Below are 16,214 nucleotides of genomic sequence, written 5' to 3'. Positions count from 1 at the left end.
CTATTCCCTGTACATATTAAGTAGGAAGTTCTGAGGGTCTTCACGGAATAGAATCATTGTCTGTATCATTTAGTCTTCTGTCTGATTCAAGCTGCTTGCTCTGTATGCAAGAATAGTGCTATGTTCATCCCTATCTTGCTGACCAGCTCATTTACGCCACTGCTGCAGAGGTGACCTTTATAAGATTAGGTTAAGAGACAATAACATCTCTGCAGAATCAATGATTTTTATAAATTTTATTTAACTTCCAATGGTTAAGCCAATTTTAGCATTAGTGGCTGAATATGGACAGTTTACTTTGTACCCTGTTTCATTTATAGTATTTTTTTAGGAATTTGTTGCTTTAATCTCTGTTGCACTTTTGCTCTCTGTCATGTGCTTACAGATCTCTATTGCTGGGCAGCTCTCTTGTGTACCTGAAGCTTCCATGACGTAATTATAATCCCTGTTGCCATTACAGTAACAAACAAAGCAGCTGAATGACTGGGAAAAGCTCTTTTTAATAGCAGTTCAAAGAAAAGTCAGCCTGTTTTCACCTCCATGTGAAACCAAACTAGTTTTATTGCTCACACCATAGACAGTAAAACTTTTTTGACTCCAAACTGAATTGCAAGTCTAGAGAGGTCATGTTTTACTGAAGGAAATGTAATGGGGAATTATTATAGTATATAGGTCATGTTCTCTGGCTACCGTGACTATTTATAGCCGAGAGCAGCCCATTAACTAGCAGGGACCAAGTTCATTGTGTTTTTTTTTGCTGCAATTCACAAACAATTTAGTTTGTATACTTGCAGTTTTGACTCTGGCGGTAAATGCATAACCAGCATTCCACTGGAAGATACTCAATTCAATAAGGCACCAGGCAGCAAAACAACACCATGTGATACTACATTGCTTATCTTGTGATTGAAAACCTAGGCAGATTTTTTTTCTCTTGACTTAAAATATAACTATGCTTTTTTTTTAATCACTCAAGTCTGCAGCTAATCTTTTTCAGTGTTCTAAAATACATTCCTCCCTCCCATACCATGTGGGGTTTAGTGACTCCAGTCAAGAAACTAAACTCCCATAAATATGTATTATTTTAAATAGCTTCCATATGACCAATCAGATAGTTAAGAGGTACTGGTGAAGCAGAAGCTAAAAGGACCAGGTGATAAATTTTCTATTGACTCTTGAGTTTGATGATGCAGAAAGTTGAACATTTACTGGTAAGATTTTTGAGGAGTGGAAAACCACTCCACATTGTCAACACCATGGACAGGGTGCAAGAGTGACGTTAGCAAGCAGCCAAGCGTGACAGATGTTAACAATGTCAAGTCTATCTGTAATTGCAAAATACTGCGGATGCTGGGAATCTGAAATAACAACAGAAAATGCTGGAAATACTCAGCAGGCCAGGCAGCATCCGTGGAGAGAGAAACAGGGTTAACGTTTCAGGTCTGGGACCCTTCATCAGAACTGGAAAAAGCCTCTTACAAAAGTACAGGATGTTCTTTCAATTCCTTCCTCCCCTCCTACCCCCCCCCCCCCTCCCTGTCTCTGCACCTGCTTAATATCTGTTACATCTCCAGCTTTTTCCAGTTCTGATGAAGGGTCCCAGACCTGAAATGTTAACTCTTTCTCTCTCCACGGATGCTGCCTGGCCTGCTGAGTATTTCCAGCATTTTCTGTTGTTATTTCAAATCTATCTGTGACTGTCTTGAACTTTTTCTTCCCACCTGACCTCTTGGAAAAGATATACAATCACATTTATGAAGCATTATTTTGACTCCAGTCATCATTTAGAATTTGTGAGCTGATTTTATTTTCATCAGTCTAACTCTTGTTCTTGTGATACAACTGGGGCAGTGACTGATCACAATATAATTACAGAGGAAGAGGGCCATTTGGCCCATCTTAGATCCACCCTCCAGGAAAAATTGTCAAGTTCCTTATTGTACTATCCACTTGTTTCTTAATTGTTAAGTCTGTGTGTCCCAGTTATGCTTATTATAAATCACTGGACACAGACCACAAGAATAACTTTAACAAGACTTACTATTCGGAGGTCAGGGCTGAACTGCCCAGCAAATCCCTACACAACGTTTATATACCGGTGTGGTCACCACCGGTATTACAGTATACAGCAGCCAAGAGAAAGTAGTACATCTCTTAAGGTAGTTCTCTTAAGGTGGAACAGGTTACATACACCACAATCCTCCCTTTTTAGCTTAACAGTTATATCCCCATTTAACATAACAATAACATATAGATATATATATATACAACTTCATGCAAAACAGTTCAAAGATTCAGTCTCTGAGGAGGCCTCCTGATTCGAGTTGGATAACGCCTTTCAAGGGTCTCTGATTCTCGTTGCTGGGGTGACTCATCTAGTTGATCTCTTATGGATTGGACATCATCCTCAGGTACATTCCCTTCTGAGGTAGATGCTTCAGGTTCACTAACTTCTTCCACGGTTGTCTCTGCCGTAACCCTGGGTTCGACCCTTGTTCTCGATTCTACCAGTTGGTCAGCATGACGCCGTATTACATTTTCACCAATATCTACCATGTACATCAGGGGTCCTTGTCTGGCCCGAATTGTTCCAGATTGCCATTTCTCGTTTTTATAGTCCCGGGCTAACACTGGTTGTCCTATTTCGAAACTCCGAGTGGTCTTGTTATTTATATGCTGGAACTATTTGTTTTCAACTTCCCTCCGCACATTTGGTTTTAACAAGTCCAACCTGGACCGCAACCTCCTGTTATAGAACATCATGGCAGGACTTTGGTTTGTCACTGCATGAGTGGCGTTTCGATATGCCAGTAGGAATTTGTCCACCTTGTGTTGTAGTGGAATCTGATCTTCGCTCATGGCCTTTATTGCTTTTTTGAACGTTTGTACAAATCTCTCGGCCAACCCGTTTGTAGCCGGATGATATGGGGCAGAGGTATAATGTTTCACCCCATTCTTCTTCATGAATTTCTGGAATTCTTCTGACACGAACTGTGGTCCGTTGTCTGAACATATTTGTTCTGGCAATCCATTTCTTGCAAATATCGTTCTTAGCACCGCGATCGTCTTTTCCGAGGTAGTGGTAGTCATCTTAATCACTTCTGGCCATTTAGAATGTGCGTCCACCGCAATTAAAAACATGGAGTCCATGAATGGACCAGCAAAGTCAATACGTACACGTTGCCATGGGGTTGAAGGCCATTCCCATGGATGCAGCGGTGCAATCGGAGGTGCATTTTGCACTTTTTGGCACCCTGAGCAGCTTTTCGTCAGATCCTCTATCTGTTGGTCGATACCCGGCTACCACACATAAGCCCTAGCAAGGCTTTTCATCTTGACTCCCCCCAGATGACCTTCATGCAGTTCCTTTAGAACTCTCTCTCTTAACTTAGGAGGAATAATCACCCTTGTTCCATACATCAATGTTCCTTGACAGACGGACAGCTGTTCTCGTCTTGCTGAGAATGCCGGTAACAGTGGATCACCATGTGCTGGCCATCCCTTCACTGTCAATTCGTAGACCCGGGACAGTGTCGGGTCGTTCCTGGTTTCTCTTTCAATACTTGCATTGGTGACTGGTAAACATTCGATGATGGTCGAGTGAAATAACTCAACAGGGTCAACCATCGGTGCCTCCTCCTCTGTAGGTAGTGGCAGGTGCGACAGCCCATCAGCATTACCATGCTGCTTTGTACCTTTGAATTCGATCTGATATTGATGTGCCCCTAGGAAAAGGGACCATCTCTGGAGTCTCTGTGCTGTCATCACCGAAACACCCTTCTTAGGGTTAAAAATGGATACCAACGGCTGGTGGTCTGTCAGAAGCGTAAACTTTTGGCCCTGCAGGTAATGATTAAACTTCTTTACTCCCCACACAAGGCTGAGAGCCTCCCTATCTATCTGAGCATAGTTGCGCTCAGCGGAGGTCAATGATCTGGATGTGAACGCAACTGGTCTCTCCAGGCCATTTGGCAACTTGTGTGAGAGTACTGCCCCAATACCATATGGAGAAGCATCACAAGCCAAACGAATAGGCAGCGTTGGGTTGAAGTGAGCTAACACTTCCTCTGAGGTGATCAATGCCTTGCTTTTGCGAAAGGCCCTCTTACAGTCCTCGCTCCACTTCCATGGTACTCCCTTCTGCAAAAGAGCATTCAGCGGGTGCAGCACCGTGGATAAATTTGGCAGAAACTTATGGTAATAGTTAATCAACCCTAGGAACGACCTCAACTGGGATACATTATCCGGAGCGGGAGCCTTCACAACAGCTTCGATCTTGTCAGGAGACTTATGAAGCCCCTCCTGGTCAATGACATGACCACAGTACGAGATCCGCTTCTGAAAGAACTCACATTTCTGGCGATTAACTCGAAGTCCATATTCTTTCAATCTGGTGAGCACCAGTTCCAAATTTGCAAGGTGTTCCTCGTCATCTCCTGTAATCAGAATATCGTCCAGGTAACATTGTGTGCCTGGAATTCCCTGTAATACCTGCTCCATGGCCCTCTGCCAAATTGCTGGAGCCGATGCCACTCCAAAAACCAGTCTATTATACCGGTACAAGCCTCTATGCGTGTTGATCGTGAGATACTGGCGTGACTCTTCCTCAACTTCCATCTGTAAGTACGCCTGCGCCAGGTCTATCTTGGTGAAGTGTTTCCCGCCAGACAACGAAGCGAAGATATCCTCAATCCGCGGAAGCGGATACTGCACCGTGTGAAGCACCGGATTAACAGTGATCTTGAAATCTCCACAGATGCGAACCTTCCCCGGTTCCCCCGGCTTGTTGCTCGATGAATGCTTCATGACGGGAACAATGGGCGTGGCCCACTCACTCCAGTCTACCTTAGACAGTACTCCTGAACGTTCTAGCCCTTCCAGCTCAGCTTCCACAGCAGGTCGTATCGCATAAGGTACCGGTCTGGCTTTGAAAAATTTCGGGTTTGCATGTTCTTCAACCTTGATGTTTGCCGTAATTCCTCTGTGTTCCCAGTCCCTGTTGGAACACCTCTTTAGCATCGTCCAATATTCTGGACAATCGTTTAGGTTTGACATCTTTTTTTACCGGAATCTACCGTTAGTGCTTTTAAGGAATGCCAGTCCATATTTATTTTCCTAATCCACTCCCGTCCCAGTAGTGGTGGACCTCCCTCAGGTAGCACATATAAGTCCATTCCTCGGCTTTCTTTGCCCTTGTGGACCACCTTTACCTCTATCTTCCCGATGGGGTATACTCTTTGCCCCGTGTATGTTTTCAATACAATCTCCGTATTCCGTAGGGGAATATGTGGGAATAACCTTTTGTAATCTTGCTTATTCATGACTGTCAATGCCGATCCAGTGTCCAATTCCATCTTCACTTGGACTCCTGCTATCTGAAGTGTGACCCAGATTGTTTGGAGGTCTGCTTCATTACCAACATTGTGTACTCTTAGACTACCCAGTTCATTACTGCTGGAGTCTGAATTTGACTTCTGTTCGTTCGAACTGTTCTCTGTCACCTTGTGTACCTTTCTGTACTTTTCCTGCGGTGACTTTTTGTTGCTGGTCTTCTTTCCTGACTGGCATACTTTAGCTATGTGACCAAGCCTGCCACATTTTCTGCATTCCTGATTTTTGAACCAGCACTGGTTCTGATCGTGCGTTGTCTTTCCATAACGATAACATTTTACTGTACCCAAGACCATTTGATTGGTGCTGAGTTCCGGTGACCGTAGCTGCATTTCCGCAGTGCCTCTCGCTGCGGCTTCGTGCGATGCTGCAATAGTGACAGCTTTATCAAGCGTAAGATCATTCTCCTCAAGCAGTCTCTTTTGTGTTCCTTCTTTTAACAATCCACACACAAATTTATCTCTCCGCATCTGCTAGTCCTGTTCCAAACTGACAGTACTTTGATAGCTTACGCAGTTCAATTAAAAATTCAGCGTTGCTTTCGTCTTTCAGCTGCGTTCTTCTGTAAAATTTAAATCGTTCCGCTATCATCAGCGGCGTGGGGTTTAAATGATTTTTCAGGACAGTAACAATATTCGCGAAAGTCTGATCCGCCGGTTTATCTGGTGATAGAAGGTGCTTCAATAGCCCGTATGTCTTCGCACCCATTGAGCTTAATAAGGTTAGTGCTTTCTCATCATCTGGTACCTTATTTGCTTTACAATAAACTTCCATGCGTTCTACATACGTGGTCCAATCTTCGATATCGCTATCAAAGGTATTAATGTTCCCATGTTTAGGCATCCTTGCAAGTTTTTTTTAATTTTTCTTTTTCTCAAAATGGCGGCTTCCCGCGCTTGTCTTCTTCCCCCGCCTACTAAAATGGCGGCTTCCCGCGCTTGGCGGTCTTTCCCGCGCTCGTCTTCTTCCCCCGCCGACTACAATGGCGGATTCCCGCGTTTGCCTTCTTCCCCCGCTGGCTGCAATGGCGATTGCCGTTCTCGCCTCCCCAGGGGTTCTCAATTCCCCGACGCTGCTTTTACTCCCCCGTGGTTCCCGTGGGCATTCACGCTTCCCCTGCTGTTGCGTCTCTCAGCCCCGCATGCAGCCCAGTCCTTTACACCGGCTGCGTTTGAGTTCTCCGCGGCTCTCGTGCCTTAAGCTGCCCCAGTCGCTGCGCCTCTCGGCCTCGATTGCAGCCGGCCCTTTTCTCCGGCCGTGGTCGAGTTCTCCGCCCTTTTTCCTCCGTTTTCCCTCCCCCACTCCACAGTCAACGCGGCCGACTTTCTGCTCATGTCGCTGATCGGCTTACCCACCACCGTGGTAGAAGGGATGATCACTGCCTGTCGCTGATGGAGGGCTTCGTGTCAGAATTTTTCTTTTTAACCCGGGTTCTCGATGCCTCCCGTGCGATGGTGCTCAGCAGGATGATGAGGGCGGATGCCTCTTCTCGACGCCCGTTCTGAGGACGAAGCTGCCTTGGATGTAAAACTGCCGCAGGGTAAGATCGGACTCGTTGCCACTGTTAAGTCTGTGTGTCCCAGTTATGCTTATTATAAATTACTGGACACAGACCACAAGAATAACTTTAACAGGTCTTTACTATTCGGAGGTCAGGGCTGAACTGCCCAGCAAATCCCTACACAACGTTTATATACCGGTGTGGTCACCACCGGTATTACAGTATACAGCAGCCAAGAGAAAGTAGTACATCTCTTAAGGTAGTTCTCTTAAGATGGAACAGGTTACATACACCACATTAATGAATCTTTTTTTTTTGCCTCCACTACTATAACTAGAAGGCATTCATATATTGATCACTCTGTTTAAAGACAAATTTCCTGATGCAGCCCTAAATTTACCTTTCATCCATATGATTTATCCATGTTGGAAAATTGAAACAGAATGCAAAAGGTTAAAAGGCATTGAAGAATGTCAAGATATGTCTCTCACATACCATTACTTACAAGTAGTTGTGTTTTTAGATGTCAGCAACAATGATGAATGGACAATTTGTGTATGCATATATAAAATGCATTTGGTACCACACTGCTGCAAAAGAAACTATACTTGTTGGAAACCGGCAAAGTATTTAAATATATAAATATCATAGAAACCAAGTATTTATATTAAGATATCGCCTAACATGCTCCAGAGTCAGCGATGGAAGAAAAGAAAACACTTAATAAATGCCTTTGTGTGATTCAGTTGCTGTACAGTATGCATTTGCAACTTTGTGAATTTGGCCAGGGCCTCCCTGATGTCATGGTAATGTCCATACAAGCCATCTATGCTTAAAATTAATTCTTGGCTGGTACAGATGATATCTGCAGCCAAATCTAGAACAGCAGACCTAAATGCTAGCAACACCAGCTGTTTATTTTTGCCATGGCAGTATCCAATGTTTGGGAGCACCTGGCATAACCCCTCGCTGAGAGGTGTTTTGGTCCGACTGATGGTCTTGGTTGTTTGCTAAATTGCCTCTGACAATCCCCTTGTTATTTCCTCCAGTGTTAAGTAAATGGTGTATAGGAATTAAAATGGTGTATAAGAATTAAAATGGTGTATAGGAATTAAAATGTGATATTTATAACCATTTGAATGACGATGTTGGCTGAAACTTTGTTGATTTGTATTTTATATATGTATCAACTCAGTATTCTGACTGATAGCTAGCTTCGATGTGACATCCTGGAAGGTGACCAGTGCTTTCGAACCAATCCTAGTGAGGGATCAATCCCTTCAGGAGCGAAGAAAATTAGGTTGAAAATAAGTTAGTAAAAATTATATTCTAGTAATATAGGTTCCATGTCACCGATCCAACATTCTTTTTTGTTGTGCTATGATTGGGAGTAGCACTGTAACAGTGGAACTGCACTCCCCCCTCAACACATTATAATGGATATGTCCGTGAATTTAAGGGTGGTAATGCAGTCTTGGGGTTTAGTTGTTGAATACCTTGATTTGCATTACAGCCTTGTAATTCATTAATGGGTACCCATCATCTATGAATGTGAAAATTAAATTTGAAGATCAAACTCACTCAGCTCCTGGGATCAGTAACAACTTGCAGAAGAAAGAACAATGGTCTTTATTAAGCTAGAAGTACTGGTGTGATAGGAAAATAACATTCTTCTTGATTATGGCATCCTCAGGAAGCAGCTCAGTTATCAACTGGTGAAAGGCATTCCTTTTTAATATATCTTGATGTCAGGATGGTATCTGACCGTACTTTCTTCTGTCATAGAAAGCCACTTTCACTGGGCTGCTGCACAATTTGAATTTCTGTTGTCAGTTCTGTTGCAGTTTTTCTTGTAATACTGTTGCTTATTCAAGATCTTTTACTTCAAAATAAGTTTTTTGCTGCTTGTTTCATACTAGTCAAGTACGCCTATCTTCTTTTCTTTCCTGTATTAAAAGCTTGAAGACCACACTGAGATTAACTGGATTTTATCAGGAGTCTAATTTTTCCCAGTCTTTCCTTTTGTAATTTCTAAATGTATGTTGACCTTTTTTACATACACAGGGGTCTATATAATGAACCTACTGCTATGGCAAGCAACACTCTTGAAGGCTTCCATGAAGTGAACTTAGCTTCACCTTCCTCTCCAGATTACACTGAACTGTCCCAACTAGAGACCACAGAAACTGCTACCTCAGGACTTCCTTATCACCCTCTTTCACTGGTGAGCTCGACCCCAGTTCAACCCAGTACACTGATTGCTGCAGACCTTCCTACGCAGCCAATTTATCCATCCTCTAAACATCTCAGCAGTGGAGAGTCGAGAAATGTCAGGTAAGTTTAGCTTCCAGGCTTGATTACTAGCTTTTGCTTTGCTGCTGAACTGCTTTTAACTGGTGGTATTCTTAACTTGCATGTTGAGAAAGAATACATTTCGAATGAATAATTGCTGCTTCTTTAGAATTTAAAGGTAGTTATTAGCATTTCTACAACATAACCTTTATTTTGGCTATTTCCTTTTTAGCAGGTATCAGATTAGTTTTAGTGCAACACATTAATCTTGAGATAATAATGTTAATTCTGGGCCAGTAGTAAAAGGGTAGTATCTTATTTGAATAATATTTGGCAAGCTCTAATGATGGGTCATTTAGTAAAGTGAAAGTGCAACTAAGGTAAAAGGTCCCAGGTACGATTCCATAGGGTGCTACAGTTGGCCTCAGCACCCTTGAGCTAGAGAGGAGAAATATCAGCAGGTTTCCCATTCCAGATTGCTATCCATTAACCACTACTGGAAATCACTTCTTTGTACAGGAAACTTTCTGGTATCCGGCACTGACGGGACCGAGCTGGTGCCGTACCATCAAAACTGCCGTAGAAACCAGCGCTAATGTTAAAACATACGGAGCTTTTGAGCTCCGTGTGAATCAACAAACCCTGTTGCTTAGCAACAGCTTCAAAACAGTCGGCCGCAGCTTAAAAGCGTCTCTCTAGCTAAGCAACAGCTTCAGCTAGACCTTGCAGAGCCTGACTGGAGGAAAAAAAAGCAACGAGAAGTAAAAAAACTTATAGGAAACGGCTCCTGAATTTTGCCGGTAGATAGAGCTTTCCGGACATTTAACCTCCGGTTAAACGAAAGTTTCCTGTACAATGGGTGCGGACCAGATCAGATTTGGTTGTGATGCCCCCTATGGTAAAAATAACCTGTTGACACTAAGGGCTGGATTTTGTGAATGGAGGCGGGACTGCTGTTTGTCGTGTCAATGTCCTGCCTCCATCCTCGCCTGACCATTCGGAGGGATTTTCCCCTGTGGGCTGAGCAGGCCAATTGGGGAAGAAGTCACTGACAGATCACGTCAACGTCAGATGTGCTATCTGTCAAGACTTCTTGAAAAAAGAAATGACAGCATTTGACAGCTCTGTGAAGCTGTCAAACACAAATATTCTCTTTAGTTTGACGAGTCTTTGTGGTGAGGACTCGTCAAACATTGCAAATTTGTAAATTTCAGATGTCTGATGGATCAGAGGGTCCATCAGCCATTACCTGAAATTGACAAGGAGGATGTTCGCTCTCCCCATCTAGTGTGGCTAAAGGCTATGGAAGGAAAACAAGGTAAGTGAACACTTTTTAAAACTTATCACTCATCTTGCATACTTACCACTTCACACTTGCACCCATCACTCGCCTCTACACCTTACTTCCAGGTGCCTCCGACCACCGCAGACCTCCACCACATCTCCTCCAACCCGGCGGGGGTCTCCGAGGTCGGGAAGCCTTCTCCTGTGAAGGTAAAATGGCACAATCCTTTTTTCTGCCTGTTAACAGGCAGTTAAAAGGATTAAATGCCTTTCCCGCCTCCAGGAGACGGGACCCGAAGCTGCACATCTTCCCGCCTCCTGGCAAATGGGCACGGAGGCGGGATGGGGGCGGGTTTGCCATCCGCCCCCAATTTCTCCGAATATACCAGCTGTCCCGCCTCCATGGGGCTTGGAAAATCCAGCCCTTTCTGTCTAAGCAGACTGGCCAACTGTAGCACCCTATGGAATGTACCTGGGACCTTTTACCTTAGTTGCACTTTCACTTTACTAAATGACCCATCATTAGAGCTTGCCAAATATTATTCAAATAAGATGCTACCATTTTACTACTGGCCCAGAATTACCATTATCATCTGAAGATTAATGTGTTGCATTAAAACTAATCTGATACCTGCTAAAAAGGAAATAGCCAAAATAAAGGACACTTGGGTGAGGTACCAGAGGGCACTTATGGACCTATACCATCGTAAATGTCAGTACCTTCAGAAGAGAAGAGAAATTTGGCCAAAAAGGTGACAAAAGGTGCTGAATAAGTGATGTGCCATTAAGTATCTAGGAGGTTTATGAGATTCATAACTGCTATAATTGACGTGCGCTCTAAATGCCTCTCATGGTGTGGTTCAGAAGGTAGTGTGCATTGACAATCTGCAGTGTTGATTTTCACTTGCAGGAAATTCTTTCAGTTTTGTCTTTCAGAGCTGCTTATATTGCATTAACTGTATGTTTAGTTTCTTAATTTAAGATGTGAAATTTGTTTTATGTGGCTGTCAAATGCTAGAAACGTGTCCTCGGTCTAAGGGATTCTGAAATTTTGCTCAAATTTTGCCTCCAGATGCACACACAGACTGCAGAAGTTTACAGCACAGAAAAAAGAGACCATTGGGCCCATCGTAGCTGTGTTAGAGCAATCCAAAACTAACTTCACTGTTCAATTTATCCCTTTAATTCAATGGCCCTGTACAGTTTTGTGCTTCAGAGTGAATAGACTGCAGTCAGTTAGTTCATAATACTTCAAATAGTTGTTTGTCATCTTTTCATAATGGTATTAATGATTCCAGCAATCAATTCTCAATGCCATGTGCTACCTCTGGAGCTGTGCACGGTTCACCCAAAAAGCAGACAAGTGATATCGGCAACCATCTTGCAGAGGTGGAATATTTACAAGGTGTAATAGCAAATGAAGCTCAAGAAGGTGCAGAGGATGCCTTGGGACAAAGTACAGACAGTCTGTCTCATTTGAGAAGTCCATTTGTACTGGAAGTAAGGGAGAAAGGCTATGAAAGACTGAAGGAAGAACTTGCTAAGGCTCAGAGGGTAAGTTTATCTTTGCTTTATTGGTGTAATAAAAAAATCTATTCATACCTTGCATGTGTGTGACATTTAGTTGTACTTTTTATACTTATGAGTTAAGACCGTTAGCATAAGTCTCACAGGTGCAATGTCTTCTTCTCGTCTGGGGGCAAACATTTCAAGTGATCTAGAAGTAGGGTGCCTTCACCATATAATAATGTTTTGTATCGAGTCCTCCCTGCTAATTTGAAGCTCAAAATTGGCATCTGAAAAAGACTTAAAATCTTTTCTACTGTCCAGTGAATCTCATTAAAGTAACAGGGAACAGTCCACTAAGGTTTATCCTTAAGTATTCTTCAGGAAAAATATACTTCCTATTGTCAAATCTTAAGCTTTGGCTATCCTTCTGATCAAAGATAATGGCCCAGATTTTTGCAGTAAGAACAATGGTGAGGCTATCGGCGCTCACCGTTATTAAGGAGCAAGTCAAACAGCAATTTCTGGCATGCGCAGTTAAACACGGAATCAAGGAGTTGCTGTCCAATTTGCACTGCTCCTCCAGAAGCTGCGCTACACCGGTACCTTGCTGAAAGATTCAGTGTTCACATACATGGAAGAGCATGAAGTGCTGTACTTAACCACTAAATACCCACTAAACATACTAGAATGAAGCATCCATGAGGCGCTGTGGGCCATCAGTAGCAGCAGAATTATATTCCACCACCATCTGTAACCTCATGGCCTGGCATATCCCTCACTCTACCATTACCACCAAGCCAGGGGACCAACCCTGGTTCAATAAGGAGTGTAGAATGAGGTGCCAACCTGGGGAAGCTGCAACACAGGACTACATGCATGCTAAAAAGCGGAAGCAGCATGCTATAGACAGGGCTAAGCGATCCCACAATCAACGGATCAGATCAAAGCTCTGCAGTCCTGCCACATCCAGTCATGAATGGTGGTGGACTATTAAACAACTAACGGAAGGAGGAGGCTCCATGAATATCCCCATCCTCAATGATGGTGGAGCCCAGCACATGAGTGCAAAAGACAAGGCTGAAGCGTTTGCAACCATCTTCAGCCAGAAGTGCCGAGTGGATGATCCATATCGGCCTACTCCTAAGGTCCCCACCATCACAGAAGCCAGTCTTCAGCCAATTCGATTCACTCCACGTGATATCAAGAAACAGCTGAGCGCACTGGATACAGTAAAGGCTATGGGTCCCGACAACATCCTGGCTATTGTGCTGAAGACTTGTGCTCCAGAACTAGCCACGCCTCTAGCCAAGCTGTTCCAGTATAGCTACAACACTGGCATCTATCCGACAATGTGGAAAACTGCCCAGGTATGTCCTGTCCACAAAAAGCAGGAAAAATCCAATCCGGCCAATTACCACCCCATCAGTCTACTCTCAATCATCAGCAAAGTGATGGAAGGTGTCATCGACCGTGCTATCAAGTGGCACTTACTCACCAATAACCTGCTCGCTGATGCCCAGTTTGGCTCCCGACCTCATTACAGCCTTGGTCCAAACATGGACAAAGAAGCTGAATTCCTGAGGTGAGGTGAGAGTGACTGCCCTTGACATCAAGGCAGCATTTGACCAAGTGTGGCATCAAGGAGCCCTAGTAAAACTGAAGTCAATGGGAATCACGGGGAAAATGCTCGACTGGCTGGAGCCATACCTAGCACAAAGGAAGATGGTTGTGGTGATTGAAGGTCAATCGTCACAACCCCAGGACATCGCTGCAGAAGTTCCTCAGGCCCAACCATCTTCAGCTGCTTCATCAATGACCTTCCCTCCAACATAAGGTCAGAAATGGGGATGTTCGCTGATGACTGCACAGTGTTCAGCGCCATTCACAACTCCTCAGATAATGAAGCAGCCCATGTCCGCATGCAACAAGACCTGGACGACGTTCAGGCTTGGGCTGATAAATGGCAGGTAACATTCGCGCCACAGAAGTGCCAGGCAATAACTGTCTCCAACAAGCGAGAATCTAACCACCTCACCTTGACATTCAATGGCATTACCATCGCCGAATCCTCCACCATCAACATCCTGGGGGTCACCATTGACCAGAAACTTAACTGGATTAGCCACATAAATACTGTGGCAACAAGAGCAGGACAAAGGCTAGGTATTCTGTGGTGAGTGTCTCATCTCCTGACTCCCCAAAGCCTTTCCACCATCTACAAGGAAAGTAAGGAGTATGATGGAATGCTCTCCAATTGCCTGGATGAGTGCGGCTCCAACAACATTCAAGAAGCTCGACACCATTCAGGACAAAGCAGCCCATTTGATTGGCACCCCATCCACCACCTTAAACATTCACTCCCTCCACCACCGGCGCACTGTGGCTGCAGTGTGTACCATCTACAAGATGCACTGCAGCAACTCGCCAAAGCTTCTTCGGCAGCACCTCCCAAACCCGCGACCTCTTCCACCTAGAAGGACAAGGGCAGCAGCCACATGGGAACACCACCACCTCCAAGTCACACACCATCCTGACTTAGAAGTATATCGCCAATCCTTCATCGTCGCTTAGTCAAAATCCTGGAACTCCCTACCTAACAGCACTGTGGGAGTACCTTCACTGTACGGACTGCAGTGGTTCAAGATGGCAGCTCACCACCACCTTCTTAAGGGCAACTAGGGATGGGCAATAAATGCCGGCCTTGCCAGCGACGCCCACATCCCATAAGCGAATAAATAAAAAAGTTAGGGCTTGTCCATTTCAGTGTAAGTTTATTTTTAACGGCATGGTGAGTCTTAATTACTGCCAAACAACCTGTCTGGCACTGAAAATGTACTTTTACAAGTGTGGAGTCAAATTCCATCAGATTTTAATTATTGTTGGAGATTTAAAAAAAAACTTTTTTAAATGATTTTTCTCTCTCTCTCATCCCCTCTTTATTTCCCCCCTTATTTCACTTTCTGTACATGATTTGACATTGAAGTAACTATTTTAATTTCTACTGCCTGGTTCAAATTCTGTGTGTCTGTGAGGATTCTTCAATTTGATTATTTAAGGGGATACGCCGTTGCTTGCACTGATCACACAGGTTTCAGATCCCCTGTAGCTGTTTTTGCTCTCTTAACCGCAAGTTCCAGTGTAAGTGTAATGAACGGCGAGCACTGTTCGTTTGCCGCTGACCAGAAAATCAGGGCATTTGCCTTTGTGGTTTTGAGACTGCAAAATCATGCAATTTTGAAGATGACCAGTGCCTTCAATGGGCGATTGGTGAGGGGGAAGAGGTGCAGGGAGCCCAGTCTAGGTGAAGAAGCTCGTGTCTTATCTTCAATTGTCAAGTAGCAAAATTTGGCAGACGTGGTCTGGAGATTAGCCACCATCAATGTTCCCTATACGCCACATGGCTGTGCAGCTCTCTGCCGGTCCTGCGCAGCCCGGGACCGGCTTTTTCAATGTAAAGTTCTGCGTATGCGCAATACTAAAGGGGCCACGCACCCCCCAAAAATAAGAGGGAACATAGGCCACCATGTGGTGTTTCTTTAGATAAAATATATACAGTATTAAAAAAACTTTGAGGATAAAGTCACTGCATTCTTTAAAAAGTTGCAGTTAGTGCTGATGGAACAGAGGACGTATATTTTCTCCCCCTTTCCTTCCCCTTTATATTTGCTTTAACTAAATGGGGAGTAAGCTTTCTTTACCCAGTTTTATGTAATTATTTGGGATATTTTCTTATTCTTAAGAGTTCAGATTTCTTATTTGTATACTGTATGCGCCAAACCCATGCTTCATTCCCAGAGAAATAGCGTAGCAGTAGTTTTAGCAATTGTTGCTGTTCACTGAAATTTTAATATGAAAGCCATTTAAAAACTCAATTTTGGAATTTATTTCAGGGTGTGAGAATGGGTTCCAAACTTGTTTCATGTCAGTCTGTCATTCTAAATACAAGCACCATGTAAAGATATTTAAATGAAAATCTCTTCTTTAAAGGTTCAAACATTGGATAAAGTTACAAAAAATTACATAGTTACAACATTTTTTTGTATAGTAGAACATATAAATAGTAGAACGTATAAATTGTAAAACATGTTAATTATTTGTAACTGCTGCATTACAGGAGCTGAAACTAAAAGATGAAGAATGTGAGCGATTATCCAAAGTTAGAGACCAACTGGGCCAAGAACTAGAAGAACTTACAGCTAGTTTATTTGAGGTTTGTATTTAATGAGTACTAGCTGGG

The 16,214-nt window shown here is 43.6% G+C and overlaps 1 protein-coding gene across 5 annotated transcripts in view; it reads left to right on the top strand.

Moving 5' to 3' along the window:
* rab3ip (RAB3A interacting protein (rabin3)) overlaps window positions 1-16,214 on the top strand; it is a 64,454-nt gene that overhangs the window by 16,710 nt on the left and 31,530 nt on the right. For all 5 annotated transcript variants that reach the window (XR_015081433.1, XM_086009359.1, XM_086009360.1 and 2 more), the window contains exons 2-4: window positions 8,957-9,226; window positions 11,767-12,022; window positions 16,092-16,187. Coding sequence is in view for 4 of the 5 variants with exons in the window: in XM_086009359.1 (XP_085865485.1) it covers window positions 8,982-9,226; window positions 11,767-12,022; window positions 16,092-16,187 (597 nt within the window). In the remaining variant the exon portion in view is untranslated. The remainder of the gene's footprint in view (window positions 1-8,956; window positions 9,227-11,766; window positions 12,023-16,091; window positions 16,188-16,214) is intronic.

This window comes from Somniosus microcephalus, chromosome 16 (assembly GCF_052327205.1).
Source record: "Somniosus microcephalus isolate GS21.2 chromosome 16, FLI_Smic_1.0, whole genome shotgun sequence".
Lineage (NCBI taxonomy): Eukaryota > Metazoa > Chordata > Chondrichthyes > Squaliformes > Somniosidae > Somniosus > Somniosus microcephalus.
The sequence above is the reverse complement of the archived record's forward strand: the minus strand, read 5'-3'. Positions and strand labels throughout refer to the sequence as shown.